The sequence below is a fragment of the Anopheles gambiae genome, chromosome 3, assembly GCF_943734735.2.
Source record: "Anopheles gambiae chromosome 3, idAnoGambNW_F1_1, whole genome shotgun sequence".
Classification (NCBI taxonomy): domain Eukaryota; kingdom Metazoa; phylum Arthropoda; class Insecta; order Diptera; family Culicidae; genus Anopheles; species Anopheles gambiae.
The window spans coordinates 6,260,738-6,286,727 of record NC_064602.1 but is presented as its reverse complement, the minus strand read 5'-3'; the positions used below and the strand labels follow the sequence as shown (position 1 = coordinate 6,286,727).

The window sequence follows — 25,990 nt, the reverse complement described above, 5'->3', positions numbered from 1 at the left end:
GCTTCCTGTATCAATACCATGTTGTTTGGTGAATCTGATTAAAAACATTGAAATACAGCTTTAAATATACAATAAAAGTAATGTCAGGTAACAACATTGCATTCCCAAAATATCTCCTAAAGCCCTAAAAAACACGAGTACACCCTGGTTATTGTAATGTTCTACTAATATCATTGTTACAAACAAGCTGGTTGATAGCATGGAACGCATTAACTCAATTTAGATCCTAGGCCTAGCAGCGTCTCTTCATCAATTCTGAAAGGCCTACGAAAACGAGTTAATTACCGCATCGGAGAGCAATTAATCCTTCAGGGCTGTCTGCCCTGCCAAAACGGTTTACTCTTCCGGAAGGCCTACTTCCAAACACAATCATCCTAGACTTGCCAGCTCCCGGCAACGGCTGCTATGCTCTGCTCTTGACATGTGACTATGCTCACTTCGCTTACCTATGGGGGCTATCATCATCTCTTCCATGGCACCGTGAGCTAATGTGATGCAACAGCATCCCAGCACAAGTGGTAGCAGCGGCACCAGTGACCGAATTCTTGCCGTCGAATGCCAACGGGCCGCTCCTCGAGCTTGAGTACTTCCGGCCGGATCGGTACGTTGTCTGGTAGCCATCATTGCCTCCGGGGGTTATGCTCGATACTTCCTTCGCTTTGGAGAGTTATGTCGAAGAGATATCACGACTTCACTTGGATAGCTTGTATGTTTGCATAAATAGTTGCAATAAATTAAATAAATAGAGACAGCACGGCACGCATCGCTGCGGTCTGTCAGATTCCTTAACGTTAACTTTTACACTACTTTGCGATATTTCACTATGCGTACTTCATTAGCACACGAAAAACAACACTACGCTGCTGCTGGCACTGTGGCCTACGGTTGCCATGATCCAATAGACTATGGGACATTGCACACTGAGCATCACTCGGACATCCACACTCATCACTCAGAAACACCGTCATCCAGGATGAATTTGTACGTCTCACTCTTAGAACACCTGCCCGGAACGGCTTTCACCTTACCCCAGAACGGCGCAGAAATGTTCCTGTCCTTCAGGCACGTCTATCGACTCCCTGCCACTAAATCTCAACACCATCATCACAATCGCACACAACTCCGGCAGGGAGGAAAAAAAGAAGAAAAGGAAAAAGCCCTCCAAACTTTCAACGATTCCCTTGCTACTTCTTACGGGTTGGCAAGGGCAACGGGCAAATTCAAAGAAAACCACCGCACACTCTTCACTGGAGCCTCTCGGCAGAACAATCAGGCAAGCAACGTAACTTCCTCGAGGATGATGCTGCTGTAACCTTCGGCCACCGTCAGATGGCAAATGCTTGGCACGCGCACACAAATTGTCGCTTTCCACAACGGGACGACCTTCCTCGAACACCAGCAGGTGGTAAGGAGACTAGACTATCTCGACACAAGAATCACAAACAAGGATCAAACACACAAGCGGGGTTTTGTTTCACCATTCACACGCACGAATCAACCCAGAACGACCTGCTACTACTGCTGCAGCACACAACCGTCAACGTGCCCGAGGTGTTTCATTCTGGACGGCTCTGCGAACGCGAACGGATCCTTCCTTTCCTTGCTTACTGCTGCTGCTGCAACCGGTATATGTCGCACGCGCGCGTCTTCCCGAACGCTTACCGAACCCGACTGGCCAGCGCCGGAGTGGTGCACGAGCTGCTGAGCTCGCACTACACGTTCTGCCGAGCGGCAAACAAAACAATCCGAACCGCGTGGACGACAGAACGCATGTGCCGGGAGCGAACGCTCGGTTGCTGCTCTCTCATCATCTGCCAGATACCTACCAGAGCATAACACAACCCTCGCCCTTCTGCACTTTCCTGTATTTATCGTATTGCCGCTTGTTATGCTCTCCTCCTGCTCCTAGTGGTGTTCTGTTTTGTGTTTTGATGATTCCTAAACAAGTGCGTTCGCAACTGGAATGCGCTATGTTAGCAAATAGAAGTGTCTGATTGCGAATCTCAACCACGTGGGTCGAAAACTGACTTTCTTAAAGGAATTTTCATCAATTTTGACGATGAACTTGATTATTTAGTATAAAAAATGTGATTGTTGCATTTAAACATAATTGCATTCTGTTCTTGCAAAAGACATACATACAGCTATCTACTGTGGCCCTTTCGATCACTAACGATCGAAAACCATTCTCGATCGAGAATTTTCAAATTTCCATGCTGTAATTCTCTCGCCAACGAAATTTCCCCTTGGCGCGAGAGTTTTTTAAAAGGGTGGTGAGAGAAAAGTATGTTCCATGCTCACGGTTATCTGTCTATCGAGTGAGGGGAAATCCAACTGGAAATCGTTCATTCTGCACACATTCACCATTCACCACCTGCACAAATTCAGATTCAAGTTCACATGGATGCTTGACGGTGTAGCAGCGTAGGAAAAATTGCGACAAAAAATAAATAAACCAAAATAATGATCTAGAGGAGCTACTTTTTTGTTTAAATTTGAATACATAATTAAATAAAAATATTTCTCATTTTTCAAACTTTCATTCCAACTTTAACTATTTTTCTCATTTTTCTATGGTTTTTTTTTTGGCAAAATCGGATACCTTTACACACACAGAACGCTCTCTGCTTCTCATCCTCTTTGCTTAACCGTGAATTGTATTTAAAACGCTAGCCACAAAAACAACCCACACGAAAGGCCCGCAGCATCAGCCTACTACGCTGTGGGCTTTGTTGCAAGCAGCAGCGAAAAAAAGGAACACTCCAACCATTGATTTCCCGTCCCATCGGATAGGTTCCGTTATTGGTATGAAATGTTCCACCACTTGTGTGTGTGTTTTTTGTGTGTGCTTCCCGCATGCTAAAAAAATACAAACCGGATGCTTCCGTAATACAACAGCCAAACGGATGTAGCCCATCGTCCCGTGATGCAAAGGATAGAGCACAAAACAATGGCATAGAAAATGTTTGATTTTTTCCAATCCCGATTTGAGTTTAAAATAAACAAAGTATGCGAGGGAGGAATTAAAATGGCTTTACAAATATAAAGCTTCAGAAAGCATAAAGCAAATGGTAGCGAAGCAATTATCATATGCTGCCATATTTGATACTCTTGCTGTTGCTGTTAGTTAACTTTGCGTTCAATAATGAAAGTCCTATATCCGGCACAGCCACAGTCCGTTCGAAGGCTGGGTGGTGAGAGAAGTTTATTTAACTGGCAGATTCCTGCACCGCCATTGCGCTATGTCACTATAGCAACGGCGGAAATAAGCACCGGCGAACGGTTCCAGCCGCCAGGATAGTGGTAGAAAGAGGCATGCCGTCGCGCATAAAACCGTGCCTAAAACAAGCATGAAGGGGATGAGCGTGGCTGTATGTACCAACTCGCGAACGGAAATGGTTGTTGCAGCATTCCGATACATCATGGAAAAAGGGTTAAACTTTTGTTTGTTTTTTTCCCTCATAGTTTTCCACCCACTAGCTGGACGATGCTATCCAACGGATATTATAACGGTGTTAGAGCTCTTATCAGCTGTCTGGAATCATGAGTTGTGTATTTTAAAGCAAGCACACTTTCACCCTTTTTTCTCACAAAAACTAATTTGACAAAATCCAGTTCTTATCTGTTTGCAAATCTTAATTAATTTTAAATCTAAAAGTTGAAAGGTCTTGTTTTCGAAAGCGGAAATATAATGCATTTGGAACGTTAAATCGATTATTTTAAGGGTTTCTTTCAAAAAGACAGTTATATATAATTTAAGAAGACAAGTTTGATTTTATTCTCTCATTTACATTCCTAATTCTTTTCTGAATGGCATTTGTCCCTTTTTGTACTGTATTGTTGAATTGCTTGTAATTTCTTTATTATTCTGCTCCATGTAATCATTAAACTGCTTAACGTTAATCATAATCTCAAATAGGAAATGAACTAAATCTTATCTGCAAATGAACTAAATATTATATGAAATGAAATTGGTATCCCTATTAAATAAAAACAGTTTTGCCTTAGCATAAGCAAAATTCTTCAACCAAATACCAAATATATATCGCTAACCTTAACAAAACAAAAATAACTAAAACAATGGTAAAATTATTGTAATAAACCATACAATACCGAATACAATTATTGTCATAGTACCTGCTTTTCTTTGATTTTTTAAGTGTTGTCCATTTTGCTCTTACTTCTTTGCTCTTACTTTTACCATTTTACATTACACTACTTGAGGTATTTTTCGTTTTCTAAACTAGCGAGGCCAACAAAAAAAAACTTTAACAAACCCTATGACATGGTACAAACCCATCTCAACCAAGAAAAATAAATAAATTAAACATACGTATGTACGTACCCTTTCACTAAACTCCTCTCGGCTGATGCAAGCGGCAAAATTCAGAGCCATGCATGGTGAAAGCACGACATTCGCCTCCTCGGATCGTTCGAGCAGTACACTGGTTGGTTATGCCAAGCGCTCTCTCCGCCGGCGTCATACTGCGTCTTGGGAAATCCTCCCCTAGCCGTGACACACTACGCCGAACGGTATCGACCAGGTTAGGGTTAGTTGATTTTTCTCGGCTGAAGCGCTCCCGATGTCTCAGCCCCTCTGGCTCACTTTCCTCCTCTTCACTGTCTTCAGCGGGACGTACAACTCTGTGTCCATTCGTAGATCTGTGTACTTCTGACCGTTGCTGTCTGCTCTGATCAGAGCGTTCTTCCACCACGGGTTGCTTCGATGGGGAACGACGAACTGTCAGAAACTTCATAACCAGGCAAGACAGCAAATCCACCACTGCAACACAGCCCAACCCAACCGATAGGCGCAACACGTCCGGTTCGAAAAGCTCCATCAGCCCACCGATCAGGTTCCCCGGCACGGCAGCAACAAATACAAAACGCAACAGCCTGTCCGCTCCGACAAACGCGAGACAAATCATACCCAGCAGCAGGTAACCGATGTGCAGCAGAATGATGTTCAACTTTGGCAGAATCTTCTCACCACCACCGAGCTTTTCCACCAGCCACGCCAGCTGACGATTGAAATCGTGCTGCAACGTGCGAATCGATTCCAGCATGCTGGCCACGGTGGCATTGATGCGCTGCAGCTGCTCCAACGTGTACCCGTACTGCTCTTCAACGGCCCGATGATGCTGCGCGAAATGCACTCCCGTTTCGTCAATCTTTGTCGCTATTTGAGCTGCGTGCGCTTGCAACGCTTCCAGGTCGGTTAGCAACGCATCATGGTTTACTTTGCTTCGTTTCGATTGCTCCTCCAGCTGGTTCACGCTATCGTCGATCCGTTTGCGCAGATCCGTCAACAATACCGCGACCTCCTGCTGTCCGGCCTTAATGACGCCCTTTTCGCGCAGTAAATCGCGATAGTTTGATTCGACTTTGGCACGGTGCACCTCGGACAGCTTCAGGATGTTGCCCTGCTGGCTGACGATACGCTCACTGTTGTCCACCATCTGCTCAACCACTTGCTTTGTGATGGTTTGCAGCTGCGACTGCTTCTCCGCCAGCTCGTCCATCATTCGCACCTGCTCGTGGGCCGTACTCATGAGCTTGTTTACCGTCAGCTCGGTAAGCCCACGGAACTGTTCGTGCCGTACGCTAGCACAAACCGCCTTTACACGGTTCGTGATCAGATGGTACGCGTTCCACGTGTTCGGGTCCATTTGCTCGGTACACTGACGGAGCGACATTTCTTCGCTGCACGGAAACACCGGACGGCCCTCCGAATCGGACTGACAGTTGAGCAGGAGCACCGCGAGCTTTCCCATCTGTTCGGCGTTCAGCTCGTGGCAGGAGTTTTTCAGCTTTAAAATAATGCGATGGTGGCAGAGATCCAGCTTGGAAAGTTTCGTACCGAGCCATTTGGAAGCTTCCCGGATGAAGCTCTCATCCGCATCGGATAGCTCGTACGGCACAGAAGGGAAAGCATCCATCGCCGTCGACGGCTCGGCTAAAACGGGAAGAGATGCTTCGATGAAAACACACATCAATTTCCCTGCTTCTTAAGGCCGTACTTACCACTCTCATCTGTCGGCCATATGTACTCAAGGAACGAAGGAGCAATCGGTTGAAAACAATCCACAACGAGCAGCAAGAGAATCACAAATCCGTACCTGAAAACAAAGTTGATTATCCCATTGCGTAAGAGATTGATGGTTGATTATTACCTTTTATTACTGAGCAGCATGTTGCCCGTGTGCGACCATGCACTATCGAATCGGAGAACTGTTTCTTTGCGCACCAACCCAAGGTTGGAAGGAAGTTTATTTTTGTACACTTTGCAATCTCCCCCACCGAGAGCGCACTCCCAAGGCTTCTTTGCGCTAGCTGAACACAACAGGTTTCCAAGCTTCACAAGCTGTAAACGGGTTTGCTGCAACATAAACTAACGCATCACCAAGACAAAAATATCTTAAACTTAATCAAGCAAGTAGGATTTGATGTAAATTCTATTCAAAACACAACGTAAAAAAGAAAATAATAGCGTCGCGATGGCGCGCGATGGCCGTGCGGAATCGCAATGGAACAAAATGTAAACAAACACACATCGCGGTGGTCGGCGCGATCGGTGATTTTTGACAGCTGTTTGACGGAATTTTGAAAATATCCCTCGCCGTCAAAAAATACCCCAAATACGGCGAATAACCGTGTCGGTTGGTGCTCCGGTATAGGCCGAGCAATTTTATTGCAAAATTCTCCCAAAAAACAGCTAAAACAATTCAATACGCAAACACAAACGAACGCTTAGGAGCTCGCAATAAATATTTATTCTCAAACCGTATGCCGCTGAATGCGTGTTGGGGAACACTTTGTGTTTTTGAATCTAAAATGGGTCAACACGATTTCGAGATGAAAAGTTAACAAGTCGTTCCATGTTTGTGTCGTACTTCCTGCTGATCTTCTGCTGCCTAAAGGAAGATGTAGGAAAAGCATCAACCAGGACTGCTCCAAACAAACAAACGAGCGGATGGGTGTATGATTAGTTCTGTCTCCCGGACAGACAGATAATACCATTTCTTGTCCCTATACTAAGATTCACACAGACACACGCACACCTTTCCAAATCTCGCTTTGTTTCAGTTCTGTTCCATAAAAATGTACTAATTCGTAATACTGCTGTACTTTTGTTTTGTTTTGTTTTTGTCGCCAATTATTTATTCTCTTTTGTTTTGTTTTCGTTCATAAGACGCTAGTCATTGCTCAACCGTTGTTAGGTAAAATCTAATGTGTAAAATACGAACAAAAATGCTTACACGCCGCCGCCAACTGGTAACAAAACTGCTGCTGTGCAGAAGATAATATAAAATGCATTCTCTCTCTCTCTATCGCTCTCTACCGCTTCAAAAGATTGTACTAAAACACTAAACAGTGTGTGTGTTCCACTAACATTATCACTTCATCTGGGATGAATACACGATCTTAGGGAAGAGAAAAACGGGGGCGGAAGGAAGGAGGTGGTGATGGTTCTGTTGTATGCTCGTTGCACTGACCCGTGTCGCGTGGTTCACCCCAAAAAAAAACCACTGGGAGGGAATATAATCCGGACAATATAAATTGGAAGCTTAAAATGGCTTAACAATAGTCTCTATGCCCTGGGTGGTTCGTAACGCACTTTCTTCTCGCAAAAAAGGAACATATAGTTAGTATGTGTTTGGAGGCTCTAGTAATATACGTTTGTTGGCATCACTGTTTTGCTAACTACCTGTGCTCGCCGTAACGCACACTCGTGTCTATCGAAAATACTGCTTTTTTGCGTTGCACGCGATGGTGTGGAGTATATAGTAGGAGAGCATTATCCGTTCACATGGTGGGAACGCACGCACACACACACACACAAACCGTGCCATATATGCCCATGTTTTCCTTATTTCTTCAGGATTGCTTGCTTTTGTGCGTCTTTGTCCACCCTAAGGTTAGTGTTTGTTACTTTGTGTGCAGAGACGTTGTGTGTGTGTTTGTCCAGCTGTGTCCAGTTACGTTTTGCTGGCAGTAGAAAAGGTACATTATTTCGAGGCTTTGTTTTTAAACGATGGCATTATTCGTCGCACTAAAATCACTAAGCAGGCATTTCGTCGGGAGGAGTGGCACACCCCGAGGGGGAAAAAAGGACGGGAAAAAGGTGTGGTGTGAGGGGTGGTTCACTCTTCCGCTACAAGCTCGGTCACTTTGCTTTGCGCATTGATACGTTTGTCGTATGTGAAGCAAGCTTCGTTTACGTGCTGGTTAAATATGTCCGGGAAGTCCGCGTACAGATGATGACTAGCGTTATCGATTATCTACAACGAAGGAAGATGCGGAGGAATGGGTCGAGATTAGTTTAATTACGACAGCAGCGTACCCTATCAGCAGCAGCAGCCTTGAAGTACCAATTACCTTGACTTGGACGAAACTTCCCGCACGCTTCTGCTTTGTCACTTCGCCTGCTTCAAAGTCGATCCAAGATTCGGATCCGTATATGAATGTCATGGGTATGGTGGGATCAATTTGGTCGATGCGCTTCAGCATCGGGTTGATAGGCCAACCGAAGTTCTTCTGTATGGCACAGAAACCCGTCTCGCCGCTAATGTAATGCAAAGCAAGAGGAACTATTTAAAGTAACGTGAAACATAACGTTAACCTTTTTCCTAACTTACGAAGGTTTCTGAGCGTTGACAAGATGCAGATAGTCCGCCACAATCCGCTCGTCCGGTACGATTCCTTCAAAACGCGAAGTAATGTCCGTCCGCCGGCGGCTCAAAATCCAGGCCGCAGTCGGGCCGGCCATGCGCACCACCGTCAGTGGGTAAAAGTTCATCTTCCGTGCAGTGCGGTACAGGATGCGGATCCAGTACTTTCGCTTAATCCTCGGCGGTGTCTCCATGAAGCCCCACGGGTCGGCCAAAATCAAACCAGCCACCCTGGAATTGGAAATGAGTGCAAATGCTAAACCCCGTTTTCTAATAGGGAATGGAAAGGAGGCCTTATCTTACCGTTGGGGATGTGTTATCGTATAGCTGCAGGCAAGGTAGCCACCCATCGAGTGGCCCAAGATGTACATCCGCTCCAGCCCCATCGCCACCCGCCAGGCTTCGATCGAGGCGACAAACTGTCGCTCAGCCGCGATCGGATCCTCGTCGTACTTCGGGTGGGAGCTACGGCCGAACCCCAGTATGTCGATCGCGTACATCGGCCGGTGGTCGGCAATCGCATCGAGATTGAGCACCCACAGCCCCACACCCGCTCCGAGTCCGTGCAGCAGCAGGACGGGAATGTTTTCCGACTCCCGGTTCAGTGCCACCGTGCGTATCTTATCGTTCGTCCCGACACACTGACCCACTTCGACGAAGATACTTTCAAAGGGTTTCCGAAGGGCTGTAAAAGAAGGGTAAGGAGCATTATAAAGAAAGGAGCAAAAAAGCATACACATTATAAGGCACAAGGTGTGCAAGAGCCATCGAGAATTTGGTCTAACCCTCAGGGAAGGACAACGGGTTTCGTGCAGCAAGCAACAAGAAACTTGTTTGCACAGTAAACAAACGCGCCAGCCTCTTGCGCGCGAGTGCGCACCGTATCCCCCCACCCCCTTTCCACAGGTTGTTCGCCAGTGGCTGCTTAGCGTGGCCTTCTATGTTTTATGCTAGCCGTTGCTGCTCTCCTTTTCTACCCACCTGACAGCAGCGTTTCCTCCACTTCCTCGAGTTTGGCACTGGAGTAGCGGGTCCATTTGTGCAACAGCCTGCGAGACGCGAAAGAGACGCGAGATACGATAAATGAAGTCACCAATTCCTTCTAGATGCATCCATCGGCAAGTGACTCACCTCTGCTCCGACCGCTTGTCTTCGCACCCTTCCATCGTCTTTGATGGCAAACTTCTTGTTCGCGTCATGGCTGTATTGATGATTTTCTCTCCCCTTGTTGTTTCTAATCACAAAATCACAAATTCACAAATCGAAAAAACAGCACATCCACTACCAACGAGAAACAAATCCGGGATGTGCAAAATTTCGGGCACACTTTCCCCACCACCAAAAAAAAAAAAAAAAGAAAGAACGCTGATACGGACAGGAGCGCGCGCGACAACACAACCACCGCGCTTTATCGCATTTGGAGCAACGTTTTGTGCCTTAATTTACACACACCGCCGCCCGTAATGGAAGCAATCGCGCCAAACGTATGTCGACCAAATGCTGTGTGTGCTCTCTCTCCTATGCTTGTTGCCCTTCTGCTACGCCGAGAATCGCAAGCATAGCTTTACCGGTGGGTCCCTGTTGCAGTGGGGAGAATGCCTCCTCTGCCACTTGCGAGAATATGAGATAATGCGACGGTCGGACCTCGTTGTCTGTCGTTGGGGGCGCACTGTCCGTTCCCGCGGTTACCGCCCCGTTCTTCACCGAGGGCTTAATTATTAATCCACCGTCTCCGTCGTCGTCGTCGTCGTTGCTTGATGGATCTCCGTTTTCGCGATTTTTCGCGACCAGCAACAACAACAACAACAAGGCAAGCAAAAGCAACAACTTTGGACAGTGTGCGCGGGGTAAATGTGTTTGCATTGCGGGAGCGCTCCCCGGTCATGATTATGGGTATTTTGTGAAGCAGCGTGGGTTTGAATTAGCCGTTGGGGTTTCATTCATCAACGCAGGTCTCAAACAGTTTAAGTTGTATCTTTGAATTGATGAGCTTTTGCTAATGCCGAAGAACTCGTATTGCAGATATCTGGTCTGAAAATACAAATATAAAACAACAACTTAAAAAAAGGAAAATAACCGAAAAATTAAAATACCCTCCTGCACTGAAACGTGCTTCCGTTTACATCTCCCTGTTCGAACACTTCGTCTCTTCTGCAAGACCATCCCTACAGATAACTGTCAACACAAGAAAGGTAAACAACAGACCGCAGTACGTCAGAGACCATTTGTTATCGTTTTTACACCATCCAGAAGTAGAAACACGTAGAATGCTGAAAAGCGGAAAGAAAAATGTTTCCCTCGATCGTGGTTGTGTCTAATTTTCAGTAGTAGTGAACGCTCTCCCCGCATACCTTCTCCGGCCTTTAGTGTATTCTTCTAGCTCACCCACCTCACAGCCCCCCCAACCAGCAGAGAGTGTTGTTGTAGGTGATTGGTGGCCAAAGCGATAGGAAAGAAGTTTTGCTCCTGGTTGGGACAGGAACGGAAATGATAACAACAAAATACTTGTTTCTGCTCATATTGATTACTGTGGGTTTTGCGTTCATCCTGCTGTACAACTGGTTCTCGACGAAGGTCATCCTTGCCGATAAGCAGCTAACGATTCATCTCGCTGAGGGTAAGATTTGGGAGTATGGGCACTCTGATGGCGACCCACTGAGACTGATTGCGCTATCTCTTGCTCTTCCCCATTCAATGGTAACCACATAGGTAACAATGAGCAACTGATACACAGCAACGTCAATCATTGGCAGACGGCCACGGCCAAGGTGGATGACATCACGACGTACCGGAACTACGATGAAAAGTTTGTGATAATTTACAACCGGGTACCGAAGACGGGCAGCACCAGCTTCGTCAACCTTACGTACGATCTGTGCAAGAAGAATGCATTCCACGTACTGCACATTAACATTACCGCCAACATGCACGTACTGTCGCTTCCTAATCAGGTACGGCGTGACGAATGAATGGGGCATGTCTAAACACGATTTAAATTCAATGCCCCCACTTTCCCCCTTTTCCAGCTCAAGTTTGTGCGGAACATAACCGCATGGGACAGCATGAAACCTGCCTTCTACCATGGACATATGGCTTTCCTAGACTTTTCAAAGTACTGCTCCCCTCCCGTAAGCCCCCACACGTGTTCGCCTACTAACGCCACTTCTCTTCCCTCGCCCAGATTCGGCATGCCATCGAAACCGCTGTACATAAACCTTATCCGGCAGCCGCTAGATCGGCTAGTGTCGTACTACTACTTCCTGCGCTACGGGGACGACTATCGCCCGTACCTCGTGCGCCACCGGGCCGGCGATACGATGACGTTCGACGAGTGTGTCGCCCGCCAGAAGCCCGACTGTGATCCCACCAACATGTGGCTGCAGATTCCGTTCTTTTGCGGGCACCATGCGGAGTGCTGGAACCCGGGCAGCAGCTGGGCCCTGGAGCAGGCAAAGCGCAACCTAGCGAACGACTACTTCCTGGTCGGGTTGACCGAGGAGATGGACGAGTTTATCGAGCTGCTGGAGCTTTCGCTGCCCCGCCTCTACCGCGGTGCGGTGACACACTTTCAAAAGTCAAACAAATCGCACCTGCGCAAAACCAAGTCCAAGGTTGAGCCGGCCGCCGAAACGGTCGCGAAGATCAAGGAATCGACCGTGTGGCAGATGGAGAACGAGCTGTACGAGTTTGCCCGCGATCAGTTTCACTTCGTGCAGAAGAAGCTGCGGACGCCGGGCAGGAATGTGATGCAGGACTTTATGTACGAGAAAATTAAACCAAATCCAAACGGTGCCGCCAAGAACTGATACAGGAATCGGGATCCCGCCCGCAAGGCGAAAGCTCTCAAACGGCGCCGAGAGCGGATGGCTTGAGCAGAGCGCGGGACCCATAGGAAGGAAGAGATGGCTGGGGGGGGAGGTTTGCTCGCACGGTTTTGGTCGTGATACGGGTGTGTGGAGAAAGAATGTATGTGTGCGTGTGTATGTGTGTGTGTGTGTGTGCGAGTGTGTTCGTATGTATGTTTGATGTCCTTCGTGTTTGTGGCATAGATTTAGAAGCAAACAGGAAAAAAAGACACGGAGAAGAGACGGAAGCTCATGTAATATCCGGTTCGTAATAGGTTAAGGGCAGAAGAAGACGAAAAAGAAAGCATTGTTGTTGATTAATTGTAATTCTTTTTTTGTAGCAGGCAGCTTTTTCCCTCCCTTATCCCTCGCTGCCATAATAAGGGCCAATTCATCTTTGTTTTCATGTTCCTTCACGCATCGCAAATCTTGTCTTCGGACTGAGATCATCATCAAACTCACGTGTGTGTAGTAATTGTTTTTTTTTTAATAATTGCAGATAGTTAGTGTAGGAATTGTTTTAAGTTAGAACAGAAAAAAACCTCCCCACAGCTTGCCGTACTCGGGGGTTCGTGTAGCTAATTTCTACAATTCAAGCTGAACGGCGGAGGCAGGTAAAAAGACACAAATTCTAATTCATTCCTAGAAAAGGCCGACATAATACAACCGTTTCATAACTTTTGTGAACCGCTTGCTTGCATCGGATCTTTCAAACTTTCACACGCGAGAGAAGCTAAAAGACGTTAGAAAGTGCGAAATTTGAATAGGTGTAGCGCTGCGCTGGTCAATAAAAAAGCATTAAGCAAACAATGACGAACTACTCTAACCAAAACGCAAAGACGACGCATACAATAAATGAAATAAAAGAAATATTTTTACTAAGCACTCAGAAAAACCGCTAGAAACTTTGACTGATAACGGTCAATCCGAATCCGTGTGTGTGTGTGTGAGTTGTTTCTGTGCTGATTTGCCTGCCAGGCCGACCAGGAAATTAGTACCGATCGAGATGATGGCGATGATGATGGCACCCTATTTGACCTTTTCAGGCAGTTTGCCTTCTCCCCGACATTGTTTTCCCAGCTGAACTGTTGTTCCGTGTCAGAACGGTCGACGCCGCTATTGCTTCTAACCACCGCGGTTCCCCTCTAATGAGGAGACAATATTGCATTAAGATGCAATTAACTGCCTCTCTCTCTCCCCCCGGTCTCACCGATTTGCTGAACTTTCTCGAGACCGCACGACTGCGCCACAGAAGTCAATCGTTCGCTCGTTTGCCGCATGCGAGGCACGAGAACAAATGGCTATTTACAATCTAATAATCACCCGCCGTCAGATCATCCGTGAAGATGTTGTGCATCGGGGAAGCAGTTGCGGAGGGAGAAGCAAGTGAGAAGATAAAAACACAAAATTGGGAGTTAATATACACGCACCCCGTGGTTTTTGTTCGCGCGCTCCCCACCCGATTGCGACTTGTTTTGCGCGTAGCGCGTGTTTCGTTTCCGCGTTTTGCGCAAATGTTCGCGCGCGCAGAGTAGTGATGGGTCCGATAATTTCGGAATCGACTCCGGAAGGTACTCGGTTCAAGTCGAAGTCATCCGGAGTTGGCTAAAGTCAGCCTTCGAAACAAAGGCCTGTATACGAAGTGCATGCGCAAAGTGAAAGACAAAAAACACACACAACGAACGACTCCGGACGACTCCAACTCCGAACAACTCCGGACCATTCCGACTCCGGGTGGAACTTGTGGTTCGGATATTGTCGGAGTCGGAATCGGATTAACAATAACCGAAGTCGGATCGGAGTCGTGGGTGCGCTTCAGAAGCACATCACTACTCCAGCGTGTGGCGCACTCGGTCACCCTCGGGGGTGCATCTGATTAACCTAAAATTAATGATAACACACATCCTGCATACCCCACTGTACTTTGTGCTATGGAAATAATGTGTGGAAAATCACACGGGACACCGACTGTGTGTGAGAGTGGTCAGACACCTCTCGCTCTGTGGCGGCAACAGTGAGTTGATTCGCAAACAAAGTTGTTCGTATGATTTTAAGTCGATATCCATTCCAATTCCACCCCGATAACAGGCTTTTATCTGTGAAATTTTTATCATTCCATAACAGCATCTTCCTCTTGTTGTAGACAAGGTGTAGACTTCCGCAATGTTAAGCACCGATCGTCCCAAACCAAACAGATGTTGCTCTCCCATTAAAGCACAATTGCTCAGACAGACGTACTTCCGTTTCTCACCATACTTATCCGCCTGCGTAATGTGTTGCGTGCCTGCGCTTGCTTCCACGTGCCACGAGACACCAAACACATTGCGTGAATGAAAGAAGAAGCTTCATATTTCAGCTACCGCTCGGAGTAATGATGGCACACGCAATTATTATGAATCAAACAGTCATTGCGCAATCCATCTCCGGTGTGGTGAGCAATCTAGCCTGCTGTGGTCACTATGGGGACCTTCCGTTGTACATCTTCACGTGTGGATCGCGCACCTGCGACCTTCCTCATCTCATCAACCGTACTATAAGCAACAACACACCTCAAAAACACAACAAATCGTTCAACAGTGGGGGGGATCTGCGCCAACTGTTTGCCAGACCACTTGGTAGTGCTCCTTCGCTTTGGAGTATCTCTCTCTCTCGGCTGTTTGCCCACACGGGAGGAAAATGGACTGCAACCGCAACATAAGCAACTGAGCAACTGGTGCAAACCATTTGGCAACCAACAGATCATACACACACACACACACCTCCGGCATCTACAAACGGGGTGGGGTGCTGGCTGGCTGGTGGTCGAGTGTCCAATTCGTCCCCTTTCACCCCGCGCACCCGTCATAAATATGGAATCTTAGCCCGGGTTTGTACCAACTCCACTCCCCTCTCTCACTCTCACGTGGCTTACACGCTCAAACCTCACCGCCACGAGAGCTCTCTTTCTGCAAATGCTAGGTGAAGCTTTGCTTTGGACCCAACGAATAGTACACGGTGGAGTAGGAGAGGTCGCTGAAGAAATTTGAATACACCACGCCGGTTGAACTGCATGGCGGGCGGGCGGGCGTGCACGCCCGTGGCCGTCTTCTGCGCTGCTGGGTGCGCACCACCAGTAGGACAAACATTTCGGTCGCGGAAGGTAGCAAAAGCATTGGCTGCTGGTGGTGCTGGTGCTTTACTTTACTTTTCGGGTCGCTCGCTTGTGTGGTCGTTCAAGTGGGGAGCATAGAAGACAGAAATACTAAGGTACCATTGTTGGACGAGCTTTGGTGATTAGTGCAAGCTTAGGGGGCAGTCACGCAAAGGAAGCGTAAAACAAGATGCTTTGCTCCGCTTTGGTCTGTTGTATGGGAAAATGTCCGCGTTTTCGACACCGAGCTAAACGGAGTTAATTGAGAGAGCTCAGCGTTCCGTGGAAACTGTTTCATGGTCGTGTGGTTGGTTTTGAAATTGAAACTTTTCCTCGTGTGTGTGTGTGTTCATTTTAAAGTGATTAGTGGAGCTACAGCGGTGTACCAGGTGCACTTTTGCTCGGTGAAAGAAGGAAGACCCTCCCCGGGATAGTTGTGCAATGTCATCAAGTGGTGGATGATGAAATGCTTTGTGCGTTAATTAATTCCATTAGCAAAGAAATAAAGAAGTGACTCATCGCGCAAAGAAATTCTAATGCGTGACAAGCACAATTATACAAAACAAAAAGCCCCACCTCACACGCACAAATTCTCCTACTTCCTTATACGGCACACCTTACCAAAAGTTCAAAGTTCAGTGTGTATTTAAATTCTAATTTAAGACTCACCCGAGAACCGTTATGAACACTGGTGCGTTGCATGGTGCGGACTGCGGATAACGTGAATAACGTGCACTGTGTAGATTAGCTACGGCGGGGTGAGTGAACGCAAAAAAGTGCATCTCCAACCCTAAGGGAGGAGAGGGTGAGAGTAGCAAGCAAAAAATCGCTTCCATTCTATTTTTGCGCCCAACTGCAGCAGCAGCAATTCTGCATGTGCACACATTATCAGCTTCGCTTTGTTTCCTACTTGCCCGGAACGGCACAACGGCGCCCGTGGAGGAGGCCACACAATCTCGGAGTCAAAGTGGCAATAGGGCGCGCGCGCGTCGGCTGCGCACAGTGAATAAGTGGCTCACACAGTCGAACACACAAAGCCGACGATCGGATCGTCGGGCGGCAATCATCATCATCATCCGCCCCCTTGTGTGCCTTATGCATAGCAGTACACGCCTATCCCCCTCCCCCTCCCTCCCACCCCCTCATTGGGTCACTCTCACACTTCCGTCTTCCGAAACGCAAACCAAAGCAGCGTTGTGCCCCAGACTTGCAAGTGTTATATATCGGTTCATCCCTATTGCAGGCAGCGTCAGTTGCAATCTCGTACTGTGACCATCCGGTAGTGTGTGCCTAAGTCTGGTAGTGCATTTAGTGCGACTCCTCTGGCGGGCTCCTCGAAAAGACGGTGGGTTATGCGCTGGAAGCGGTAAAGTGATTTGTGTTATTATTATTACTCCCCGCAAAGAATCAGCTGTTAGCCGCAACGTACCTACCAAACCCATCTGCTTTGTGCTTTTGCGCAGACGAGCACGTGCCAAACTTCCCCTATTCACTGTGTCTTTGCTAACTGTCATCCGTTGCCAAGGGCAACCCCCATCTTTGATGCACACAGACGGCGGCATGTGAATTGCGCTTTCTCTCCTATTGGAAACAGATATGCGTCAACAGTGTTGTGGTTTTCCAATAGGATTTCCTATCAGAAACTTGTCTCCCCAAAGCTAGTGCAAAGGATTCTGCGTCATCAGAGAATCGGTGTGTGCGTGCGTGTGTGTGTGTGTGTTCGGTGTCGCATCTCATCTCCGGTGGACGTGGGTGTGACGTGGTTGTACGCATCGGCAACGCGGATTGCAAACACACGTGGTACTGTGGGTCCGTGCGTGCGCAAAAGAAGAGTTCCGAGTGATAGACTGAAACACAGTTAGCGTATCAATCGCTTCTTAAGTATTGCATCAACCCTATTTCCCCAAATTGCATGTAACATGCATGTGGACCACCTCTGTGCGTGCGTGCCTGTGTCTGTAATCGATGTAACAAGAAAACAGGGCTATTCCATACAGCTTTAATGTGCGATTTAAAGTGCTTTGCTTGCTAGAAGTTATGCAAATTTGGTTTGCGTGGCGCTGATGAGGCGGAGTTCGTCAACCAAAGCCATATCGCCCAATGCCGTACCCCCCCCCCCCCCCCCCCCCCCCCACGATACGCGTTGTCGCCGGGTACACCAAGAAGTGCTGTGCACGATAAATAGATTCGTCAGTCTAAGCATGACCGGGCGAATGTTCTGCAACTCGACACTATCGGTACGATAGGCCCCAGAAGTGATAGAACGTTCCCCGAGTGCGCGCTTCGAACGACACTTCGAAAAAGACATTTGCAGGAACAAACCTTCCAATGTCCGCAGAGTGAAGAGTGAGCAATTGAAGTGCAATTGGATTACCAGACTGTGTGTGTTCATTGACTAGCGAGTATTAATTGTCTGAACAATCTGGTGTAAGAGTTTCTTCAATTCCAGTGTAGCTTGTAGCAAAAACAACGCTTCAGAGTGAATTTGAAGGAAAGAAACGAAACAATCAGTGCTCTATTCTAATGTTGTAACCTCTTAAATGTAGCTTACTGAGTGTCTCATACAAAATCGCATGATATAAAGTGATCGATTGTGTTGTTCTAATACAGGAAATACGCCTGTTTTCCCTTTGCCTTGCAGCCGACGTCCAACGACCCCCGTGCGCCATCGACCTAAGCTGAACCTTAAGCCAACAGCTGCGTGTGTTCCAAAGTTCCAAAGTTCGGGAAGAGCAAAAGCTCCACCAAAGCAGTGGACAGTGTCAACCAACTCCCCAGTAGGGCCGTCAAACGAGCAAAACAGTAAGTGTTGCACAGACACACAACAATATATCATATCATACCACCGAGGGGTCAGGAAAAACAGAACCCGGCGCTGGAATGAAACGACACAATGTAACCTTCTTTGCATCGCGCCACCGCTTATTAATATCTGCTGCCCCGCTCGATCATCGATCGTACCTGAGAGCTTGATCGTATCAAATGATAGCTTCCCATTTTGTACCGGCCACGATGACGACACACGTACGTCCGGATGTATTGTGTCATAGAGCAACCTTTGATCCAAGAGAGTGGTTTTAGCGCTCGACCTGGTAGGGCTAGATAGAAGGTGCCACAGAAACCGGTACCGGTAAAGTACTGCCGCAGAGTGCGGTCGAGGGAACACCTTTGGAGTCGGTTTGCTCGATGCACCGGCCAGTGGACAAACTATCAACAACACTCTCGATTACCTCACACACGGCCGCACGGGCACGGGAATTAGGCGCGCAAATAGAAGTGCTTCGAGAACGTGCCGTACCGTCGTGTGAGTTTAATAATATGTATGTGCCTACGATGTGCGATGTTGACGTTCGCCCGCGACGCCGAACACTTGTGCACGCGACTAGCCATGTGTGTGGCTTGAGCTTCCCTAAGCTCTCTACCGTCTACACGCTTGTAGAAGAATCAATTTACCCAATGATTGAGATCGAGAGCGCGAATGGACGTGCTGGACCCAGACGCAACATTGCCATCCTGCAGTTGCTTGCATCGCCCGACGAGAGCCGGTGCACGCTCTTGACGCGTACGTCGTCGCCCACACTCGCGCGTACGCCGTGCGCGTCGCGTCGATGAATTTTTCATTAACCAGTTTGCCTTTCGGTGCGGAGGGAGAATTGCAGCAAGCATGCTTACCACCGCCAGCTTTTCTCGCGATCGCACAACTCGGACTTCCTATACTGCCATACCTTCCAGAGATCGTTGCAAATCCATCCATCCTGTCTAGTCTAGAGCTCGAGTCGAAAGAATGAACTCGGAACTGGGATGAAGGTCGAGAGAGTGCTTTAATTTCCTGATTTTTGCTTCACACCTAAAACAAACACACCAAAAAAACGATACAGAACACTGTTAAACGCTTTGTTGGAAGATATGCTCCAACTTCCGGGTTGAAATGAGGCCACACGTAGCCCTAGTCAATGATAAGCAGAACAGCAAACGGACGTGTAGCGATTGGATTTTTGTAGGGCAACCAGAAATTGGTGTAAATTTCGCTCTCAACCGAAAATCCATTTATTGTTTAGTGAAAAGTTTGTAAAACAACTATTAAATAATGAACATTTGCCCCTAATGACTGCTGTAAAGTTTACAGCTCTAATCAACAGCTTTTCATTGAGCTTCGCGCGCGCACTGATGCGTGAAACTCTTTTGTCGGTTTTTCGTTTAAATCACCTCGCGTTACAAAGCCGAGGGCAACGCAGCTAGCCATTATTTGCTTGCTTTGAACGTTATTCTAACCAAATTGGCAGTTAAACGGTCAAGCATTCCTTTTAATGAGAAATCATTACTAAAATCATATTAGATTCTAGTTGGAGAACGACCGCTGCCGAATCTCTTGTATTTCACCCGATCAACTCGCTCATTCACAGTCCCGCATTGACGTTAACTGTGGTAAAACAGTGAATTTGCATGATTTGCACATTATTTGCGCGTCTGGCACACACACCGCACCAGCGTAGTAGTGTGATTCATCAATAACCGCCCCCACGCCGGTACACGTGAGGATCATCATCTCGATCGAGTGTCATGCTCCGCGGCGATGTGCTTACACAACACGACCGGCCATGATCTTAAGGGTCAGGTTTGTTTTGCTCCATCCTTCATCCCTTCCTTTACCGAAACAAACACTTCCCCTGTTCATGTTCGCTTATGGACAAAACCCGCGAGAGACAAGATCATATCCCGACAATGTCGTAGTTTCTCAAGGTTACCTACTTTCCGTTTACAAAAACCCTCCCCATCATCTCATCCAATGCCACTGCGGGAGTGAATGCACTCGATCGGGAAGCAAAACCATCCCAAAACCGAACCAAAGCAGACCCCCTTCTGCTTGGTGCGCGCAAGGGAATGCGCATTTCGCAAACGATCGCCAACAACAACCGACATTGGGATTGGGTGGTTGGTTTTGTATTGCACATCTTTGCTTCCTATTCCATTCCCAGTTGGAAATGCACTTCAGTCTGTGAGCGGGAATGCATACCCATAGCCGCTTTTTTTGTTTTTGCTAAACCATCAGCGCGCGCGCGTCTGCTGCCCAACGGGCGCAAGTGCATCGTACTTTACGCATCATGTACACTCACACACGCATATGGCAAACATCGTGTGTATCGACACGATCGGGGTAGATTGAGAGACCAGCCGACGGAGCTGCAGGTGAGCTCAGAATTTTTATATAGCGGCTTCATCGATCCGCACTTCTCGCTAGTTGCCGAGACACGTTCGCGGGCGACGGAAGCGACTCTGCCGACGATTTTCTGCTGTCGACGCTCTACACAGTCTGTGCTGTGATCTAGTGTGTTGCTGAATAAAGTGAGACGAATGTTAGTACAATTTGTGGTGTAAAAGTGTTAATATGATGTTGAAAAGGACAGGGAATAAGTTTGATTTACTACATTCTACACAAAGTTAAACGGAAACGGTGATTTAGAAACAATTTCACACATGACTGTGCCATTCCTCAAAACCAAAAAGTGATCCGCAAAACCAGATTAAGTGCCTAATTGCTCCCCAAAATGTGTTTTCCAACAGCAATCGAAGACATTTGCCCATTCCCACGCGACATTTGCCCATTCTTGTATGACGGGTTTAGGTGCTGGCATTACACTTTCCATAAACCGCACACGCACCTTCGGCACAGAGGGCACACACAAGCTTGAGTGTGAGTTTCCCTTCCAATTCGAAATCAACCGCCGGACAAACGGTCAAGGATTGCTGGCTTTCGTTGAGAAGTAACCAGAATTGGCACCTCAAAGAGGGGGGTCGGTTCGTGTTTTTCCACAGCGAAAGGTGAACCCCGAACGCACCACCGCATTGCAGCGCCCAAGTGTGCATGTTTGTGTTCAATTTAACAAAGATAAACCAAAAAACAAAACCCCCCCGAACTCAAATACACTTCCAGCTGCCCATGTGGTGCAGCAGTTTTTGGTTTTGGTTTGCATTAAAATGTTTGCTTTCGACCTACTCCGCTGACGGTATTTGCAAAGGTGGCAACCTGGTCGAGCTGGTGCGAGAAGTTAACTTCATTTTGGTGTGCCCCAGAGTGAGCTGTTACTGAGTGGTGCCTGCTGTAGATACGCACCAAATGCGTTCAATTGTGTGCTAATATACACGAAACGACGACGCCCAAAGAACATGGATATTACATTGCACTTGCATAACGATCTCCCCGCAACGATCTTTCCTCTGACGGTATCGCTCCATATCGTAGGCACGCCCGGTGTAAATGTAGCATCAAAAACGCAACGATCGCCGGATCTCAGAGATACACACGCGGCGGGAGAGGTTCGGGTCAGTTAATGCTTGAGCTACTCCAACCGATTTCCACCGATTTCCTTATCATCCCCCTCTCATGCATTACGAACGCTCAACAATAAGTTGTTGTACCAATTAAACGGATTCTCGGGCGCAAACATATCTCCCGAGCAAACTGAACCCCTCCATGCACTCTTTTTTTTACGTAAGCACACCATTCCCCCTTTTAGATTTGGCGTGGCCTGTCCGGGGGGCGATCATGCCGCGCAAACGATAATTTGTACCGATCGTCAAGCTAATAATGAAGATGAGAAAGGATTGATGGCTTGCGTCATGAGAACTTTGAACACCGTTTGATGATGTACCTTTGTTGTTGCTGCTGCTGCTGGTGATAACGATCGCGTTTCTCTGATCGGACAATGGGGTTGGGGTGGGTTGGTTGGACCGGGTAGATGATCGACAGCAGTGCGCGGGCAGTTAGTTAATTGCGGGCAAACAACATGACTCGTGGGTGCCCGGAGGGGTGGAAAGGAGGACATAAATGTGCAGTTTCAAGGCGCTCCAGCTCACGCAATGCAGTTCAGTCGCGTTAGGTTCAAGGGTCCGAGGGATCCGTAGCGTCCGTCGATTAGCAGCCCGCGGCAAATTAACACCTGAGAGTTGAGCTTTCAAAATTGGAGGCTTGGTCAGTCGTACAAAAAAAAAACGAAACCATTTACAATTTCGGAGGTTTTTGTTTGATTAACGCGGAAGCAGGCACTACCATCGTTAGATGTTTTTGTTTGAAAAGGTCACTTTGGAGCCAATTGGTGCAATGAAGACGTTCATGGGTTTCTTTGTGTAAAATGTAGTAAAGATCTTCAGTTACGGGTTTTGGGTAACAATTGTATACATTGGGTATCCTTTTTTGCATAACTTCCACAGTTCGCTTATCATACAGTTGTACATTAAACGTTCATTCCCGTTCCCTGACCCCGAAAAGTCATTTAAATTCCAGCCAAAATGAGTAAGTTGTACTATTGAGGCTTCTTATAAACCTTATAACCTAATTTGCTCCACTTTATTCCACTTCCATCCTCCACAGGGGTACCAACGATGCTATCCGACGTAGAGGAGCTGCCCTCGGTGCAGCTGGGCGACTACGTGCTCCGGTTTGAGCTGGAGGATCTGACGCCCTTCGGCAAGGAGGTGGCCAAGAATGAGCTGCGCGAAACGCCCGAAATTCGTGCCGCCGCCATCGAGGAGCTGCGCACGCTGCTCAAAGGTAAGAAGCAAGCCACGTGCCGACCGTTTGGGATCACTTTGCCCTTGGGCATCAAAATGCGAGAGACAGAGAGAAGTAGAATCCCATCAATCAATGTGTAGCAGCACAACAAATTACCACACCGAAGCTTAATTAAATCCGTCATCATCATCCGTTGGGATGAAGGAAACTTCCCCTACCATTATTGTCCATGAAGTTCATAAAGATCATGAATCCCCCGTGCGCTGTTTTGCAGCTTTACTGAAGTTGCTGTTTTGCAAAAGCATGACTCGACGAAAAACAGTCTAGTTGTGCGTATTTTAGGTGGTAATTGAAACCATCAACAGCATAACTGACCATTGAGATCACCCTTGTGTGTAATCAAACACTTCAGAATTCATCAAAATGTTGTGATCATTTTTGTGTGTGATCAACCGATCGTAACGATCACTATTTGAAATTGGTCATGACAACTCGAGCTATGTCAATATGCTTCTGAGTTCTAAATCTTCCACTAGAGCAGCGAGACATTCAGAAAAAGGTAGCGATCTTGCGGTTCAGCTCGGAAACGATCATTAGTCATGCATGGTGAGCAGAGGGAAGTGGGTTTTTTTTGCACCGTTCCCTTACCACAACCCATCCATCCAGGGGTTCCAGATCGCTTGGGGATGATTACTGTTGTGGTACGATTCCGAAATCTCCTGAAGCAAAACATTCTTCCCCCATCTCTCGTCTAGACTTAACTCGTAACCTTGCGCCACCTGAGAAGCGCTTTGCCCAGCGCATTTGATCGTTGATCATGACGAAACAACGTTCAACGATAATTTGTACATCGAACGAACGACCACGACGACGACGACGACAGTGACTGGACACCAAAGCCAATTACTCAAAGCGCTCACAAAACGATCACTCACACACACACACACACTTGTGGAACTTCAACAATGATTCATGATTATTTCTCCCAACAAACCAATAATTACAGTGTAACCCACATTGCAAGCGAAAGATCTTGAAATGCGTCATTCAACAATCTAAATGTTTGCAAAAATTCAATTACCTGACCTTAAAATTTAAAATGTTCTTTGCTCTTCCTCCACTGTGTTTCAGATGTTGAAGACTTGGTAGTGCCGCTAGACAACGATGACTGGATGATCCGGTTCCTGCGTCCGTGTAAATTCTACGCCAAAAGTGCCTGTGAGCTGGTAAGAATATGATGAAAATAGTTCAAACTTTCCGCAGTCCCTAACGCAATGCAAACCTTCCACCCGTCTGCAGATCCAGCGGTACTACCAGTTCAAGGTAAAACACTTCGACATGTACAACGAGCTGATGCCCTCGAAGGAGGCCAACATCTTCAAGCAAAACATTCTGGCCGTGTTCCCGAACCGGGATCAGCTCGGACGGCGTGTGCTGCTGCTGGAGCTGGGCAAAACCTGGAAGCACAAGGAAGTCTCCCTGGACGAGGTGTTCAAGGGCTGCGTCCTGTTCCTCGAGGCGGCAATGCTCGAGCCCGAAACGCAGGTGCACGGGGCGGTCGTAATCTTCGACATGGATGGGCTGACGCTCCAGCAGGCGTGGCAGTTTACGCCACCGTTTGCGAAGAGAATCGTAGACTGGCTGCAGGACGCGGTGCCGCTGCGCATCAAGGGCATACACATTATCAATCAGCCAAAGATCTTCAACATGGTGTTCGCACTGTTTAAGCCGATCTTGCGCGAGAAGCTGCGCAACCGTATCATCTTCCACGGCACCGATCGCGAGTCGCTGTACAAGCACATCTCGAAGGAGTGTCTGCCGGCGGTCTACGGCGGTACAGTGGACGCACCCCGGGTACAGGGCGAACAGTGGTACGAGCTGCTGCTCAAGTGCGACAACGAGTACAAGGAGATCAACAACTACGGCTACATCAAGCAGCTGGAGGAGCAGCGCAACAAAAAGAACAAGAAGAAATGATATGGGCCGCATGGGAGCACAGGGAAGGTGATAGGAGTTCGGCACTCTTCGGAGCCCCGACGGAGACAGCCAGGTGGCGATGTTAACTTACAAAAAGGAAAAAAGACTCTTACTTCATCTGCGGCAAAGGCGCCAGCGGGGTTTGCTCGCCAATGTGATTGCTTACATATTCCATTAACTGCAACGATTTACCCCACCCCCCCTCCCAAGGCACTTAAGCTCTACTACTACAACTACTAAAGAACGTTCTCTACACATTCACACCCCGTGCGGATCCGGATAGGATTTTTAGGTTTAATGCCGCTGTCGCTACACACGGAAGGGTTTCGGGATTCACGGGAAGCACAAACACTGCACACGCGTTAGCTTAGCTAACCGGTCGCTACTACTTAGAAGTCAAATTGGGTACAAAAAGACCAGAATAGCGCGCTTGCACTATCTATCAATTATTTACCTAGATAGTGAACAAATTCTACTAAAACGAAGCAGAAGACAAAAAAGGTGTGATACGATCTTTCCTTTCGAAACAGGCGTGATAGCTATATTTACTTTAGCAGCAGAAGAAGGGCTCAGCTTCGTTTGCTTGTACAGTTCTTTGCTGCATCATCATGAGAGAGACTGTATGCGAAGAGTAAAGTGAACGTAGGTTAAATTATCCCACTTTTTTTAAATATTGTTATTAAGTATTGCGGTTAGAGCAATGGAACAAATAAATAGTCTAAAAGGAACCTACCCGGCGGTGTGTTTGCGTTGTTTGGCTTCAATAATCTTCACGAAATTACAGCATGATGATCACCAACAACAGCCTCAAGATGGCGGAGGACGACGCATTGCACAAGCGTATCTACTTTCTAAG

The 25,990-nt window shown here is 47.4% G+C and overlaps 5 protein-coding genes across 13 annotated transcripts in view; 2 read left to right on the top strand and 3 right to left on the bottom strand.

Moving 5' to 3' along the window:
- Positions 1-1,739, bottom strand: part of LOC1277792 (uncharacterized) — a 69,984-nt gene extending 68,245 nt beyond the window's left edge. Inside the window, exon 1 of one of the 2 annotated variants that reach the window (XM_061654242.1) lies at positions 447-1,739. In XM_061654242.1, coding sequence (XP_061510226.1) covers positions 447-624 — 178 coding nt within the window. In that variant the 5' untranslated portion in view covers positions 625-1,739. The remainder of the gene's footprint in view (positions 1-446) is intronic. The other variant, XM_061654241.1, reaches the window with a different exon arrangement.
- A 2,015-nt stretch (positions 1,740-3,754) lies between these two features.
- LOC133392791 (protein brambleberry-like) lies at positions 3,755-6,551 on the bottom strand. The gene is made up of 3 exons (XM_061654238.1): positions 6,174-6,551; positions 6,025-6,119; positions 3,755-5,956 (listed from the first exon to the last, which is right to left on the bottom strand). Exons 1-3 carry the CDS (start codon positions 6,386-6,388, stop codon positions 4,353-4,355), a joined length of 1,914 nt encoding a protein of 637 aa, XP_061510222.1. The 5' UTR covers positions 6,389-6,551; the 3' UTR covers positions 3,755-4,352.
- Positions 6,552-6,750: 199 nt separating this feature from the next.
- Positions 6,751-10,606, bottom strand: LOC1277796 ((Lyso)-N-acylphosphatidylethanolamine lipase). The gene is made up of 6 exons (XM_317294.5): positions 9,804-10,606; positions 9,654-9,721; positions 8,976-9,357; positions 8,640-8,903; positions 8,380-8,566; positions 6,751-8,282 (listed from the first exon to the last, which is right to left on the bottom strand). Exons 1-6 carry the CDS (start codon positions 9,869-9,871, stop codon positions 8,145-8,147), a joined length of 1,107 nt encoding a protein of 368 aa, XP_317294.5. The 5' UTR covers positions 9,872-10,606; the 3' UTR covers positions 6,751-8,144.
- A 244-nt stretch (positions 10,607-10,850) lies between these two features.
- LOC3291665 (heparin sulfate O-sulfotransferase) lies at positions 10,851-13,412 on the top strand. Of its 2 annotated transcripts, XM_317295.5 has the most exons (4): positions 10,851-11,289; positions 11,382-11,623; positions 11,699-11,784; positions 11,854-13,412. In XM_317295.5, the coding sequence occupies exons 1-4, from the start codon at positions 11,160-11,162 to the stop codon at positions 12,476-12,478; spliced, it is 1,083 nt and encodes a 360-aa protein (XP_317295.5). In that variant the 5' UTR covers positions 10,851-11,159; the 3' UTR covers positions 12,479-13,412. The 2 variants fall into 2 exon arrangements, with proteins under 2 accessions (XP_317295.5, XP_061510224.1); XM_061654240.1 differs by having other exon boundaries at positions 10,854-11,289; positions 11,699-13,412.
- A 2,222-nt stretch (positions 13,413-15,634) lies between these two features.
- LOC1277797 (alpha-tocopherol transfer protein-like) lies at positions 15,635-25,862 on the top strand. 7 transcript variants are annotated; one of them, XM_061654234.1, is made up of 5 exons: positions 15,635-15,656; positions 18,289-18,449; positions 23,017-23,196; positions 24,289-24,383; positions 24,457-25,862. In XM_061654234.1, the coding sequence occupies exons 3-5, from the start codon at positions 23,028-23,030 to the stop codon at positions 25,132-25,134; spliced, it is 942 nt and encodes a 313-aa protein (XP_061510218.1). In that variant the 5' UTR covers positions 15,635-15,656; positions 18,289-18,449; positions 23,017-23,027; the 3' UTR covers positions 25,135-25,862. The 7 variants fall into 7 exon arrangements, with proteins under 7 accessions (XP_061510218.1, XP_061510217.1, XP_061510212.1 ...); XM_061654233.1 differs by lacking the exon at positions 15,635-15,656 and adding an exon at positions 16,872-16,992; XM_061654228.1 differs by lacking the exon at positions 15,635-15,656 and adding an exon at positions 16,884-17,013.
- Positions 25,863-25,990: the final 128 nt, after the last annotated feature.

Coding starts and splice junctions, on each gene's coding strand:
- LOC1277796 (XM_317294.5), bottom strand. CDS start 9,871: ATGACGCGAACAAGAAGTTTGCCATCAAAGACGATGGAAGGGTGCGAA. Junction 9,358..9,653: donor GGAGGAAACGCTGCTGTCAG/GTGGGTAGAAAA, acceptor CTTCTTTTACAG/CCCTTCGGAAACCCTTTGAA. Junction 8,904..8,975: donor ACGATAACACATCCCCAACG/GTAAGATAAGGC, acceptor TTCCAATTCCAG/GGTGGCTGGTTTGATTTTGG.
- LOC133392791 (XM_061654238.1), bottom strand. CDS start 6,388: ATGTTGCAGCAAACCCGTTTACAGCTTGTGAAGCTTGGAAACCTGTTG. Junction 6,120..6,173: donor ATGCTGCTCAGTAATAAAAG/GTAATAATCAAC, acceptor CTTTGTTTTCAG/GTACGGATTTGTGATTCTCT. Junction 5,957..6,024: donor ATGGCCGACAGATGAGAGTG/GTAAGTACGGCC, acceptor TTCCCGTTTTAG/CCGAGCCGTCGACGGCGATG.
- LOC3291665 (XM_061654240.1), top strand. CDS start 11,160: ATGATAACAACAAAATACTTGTTTCTGCTCATATTGATTACTGTGGGT. Junction 11,290..11,381: donor AACGATTCATCTCGCTGAGG/GTAAGATTTGGG, acceptor GTAACCACATAG/GTAACAATGAGCAACTGATA. Junction 11,624..11,698: donor TACTGTCGCTTCCTAATCAG/GTACGGCGTGAC, acceptor CCCCTTTTCCAG/CTCAAGTTTGTGCGGAACAT.
- LOC1277797 (XM_061654228.1), top strand. Junction 18,450..23,016: donor GCCGTCAAACGAGCAAAACA/GTAAGTGTTGCA, acceptor CATCCTCCACAG/GGGTACCAACGATGCTATCC. Junction 24,384..24,456: donor CCAAAAGTGCCTGTGAGCTG/GTAAGAATATGA, acceptor ACCCGTCTGCAG/ATCCAGCGGTACTACCAGTT.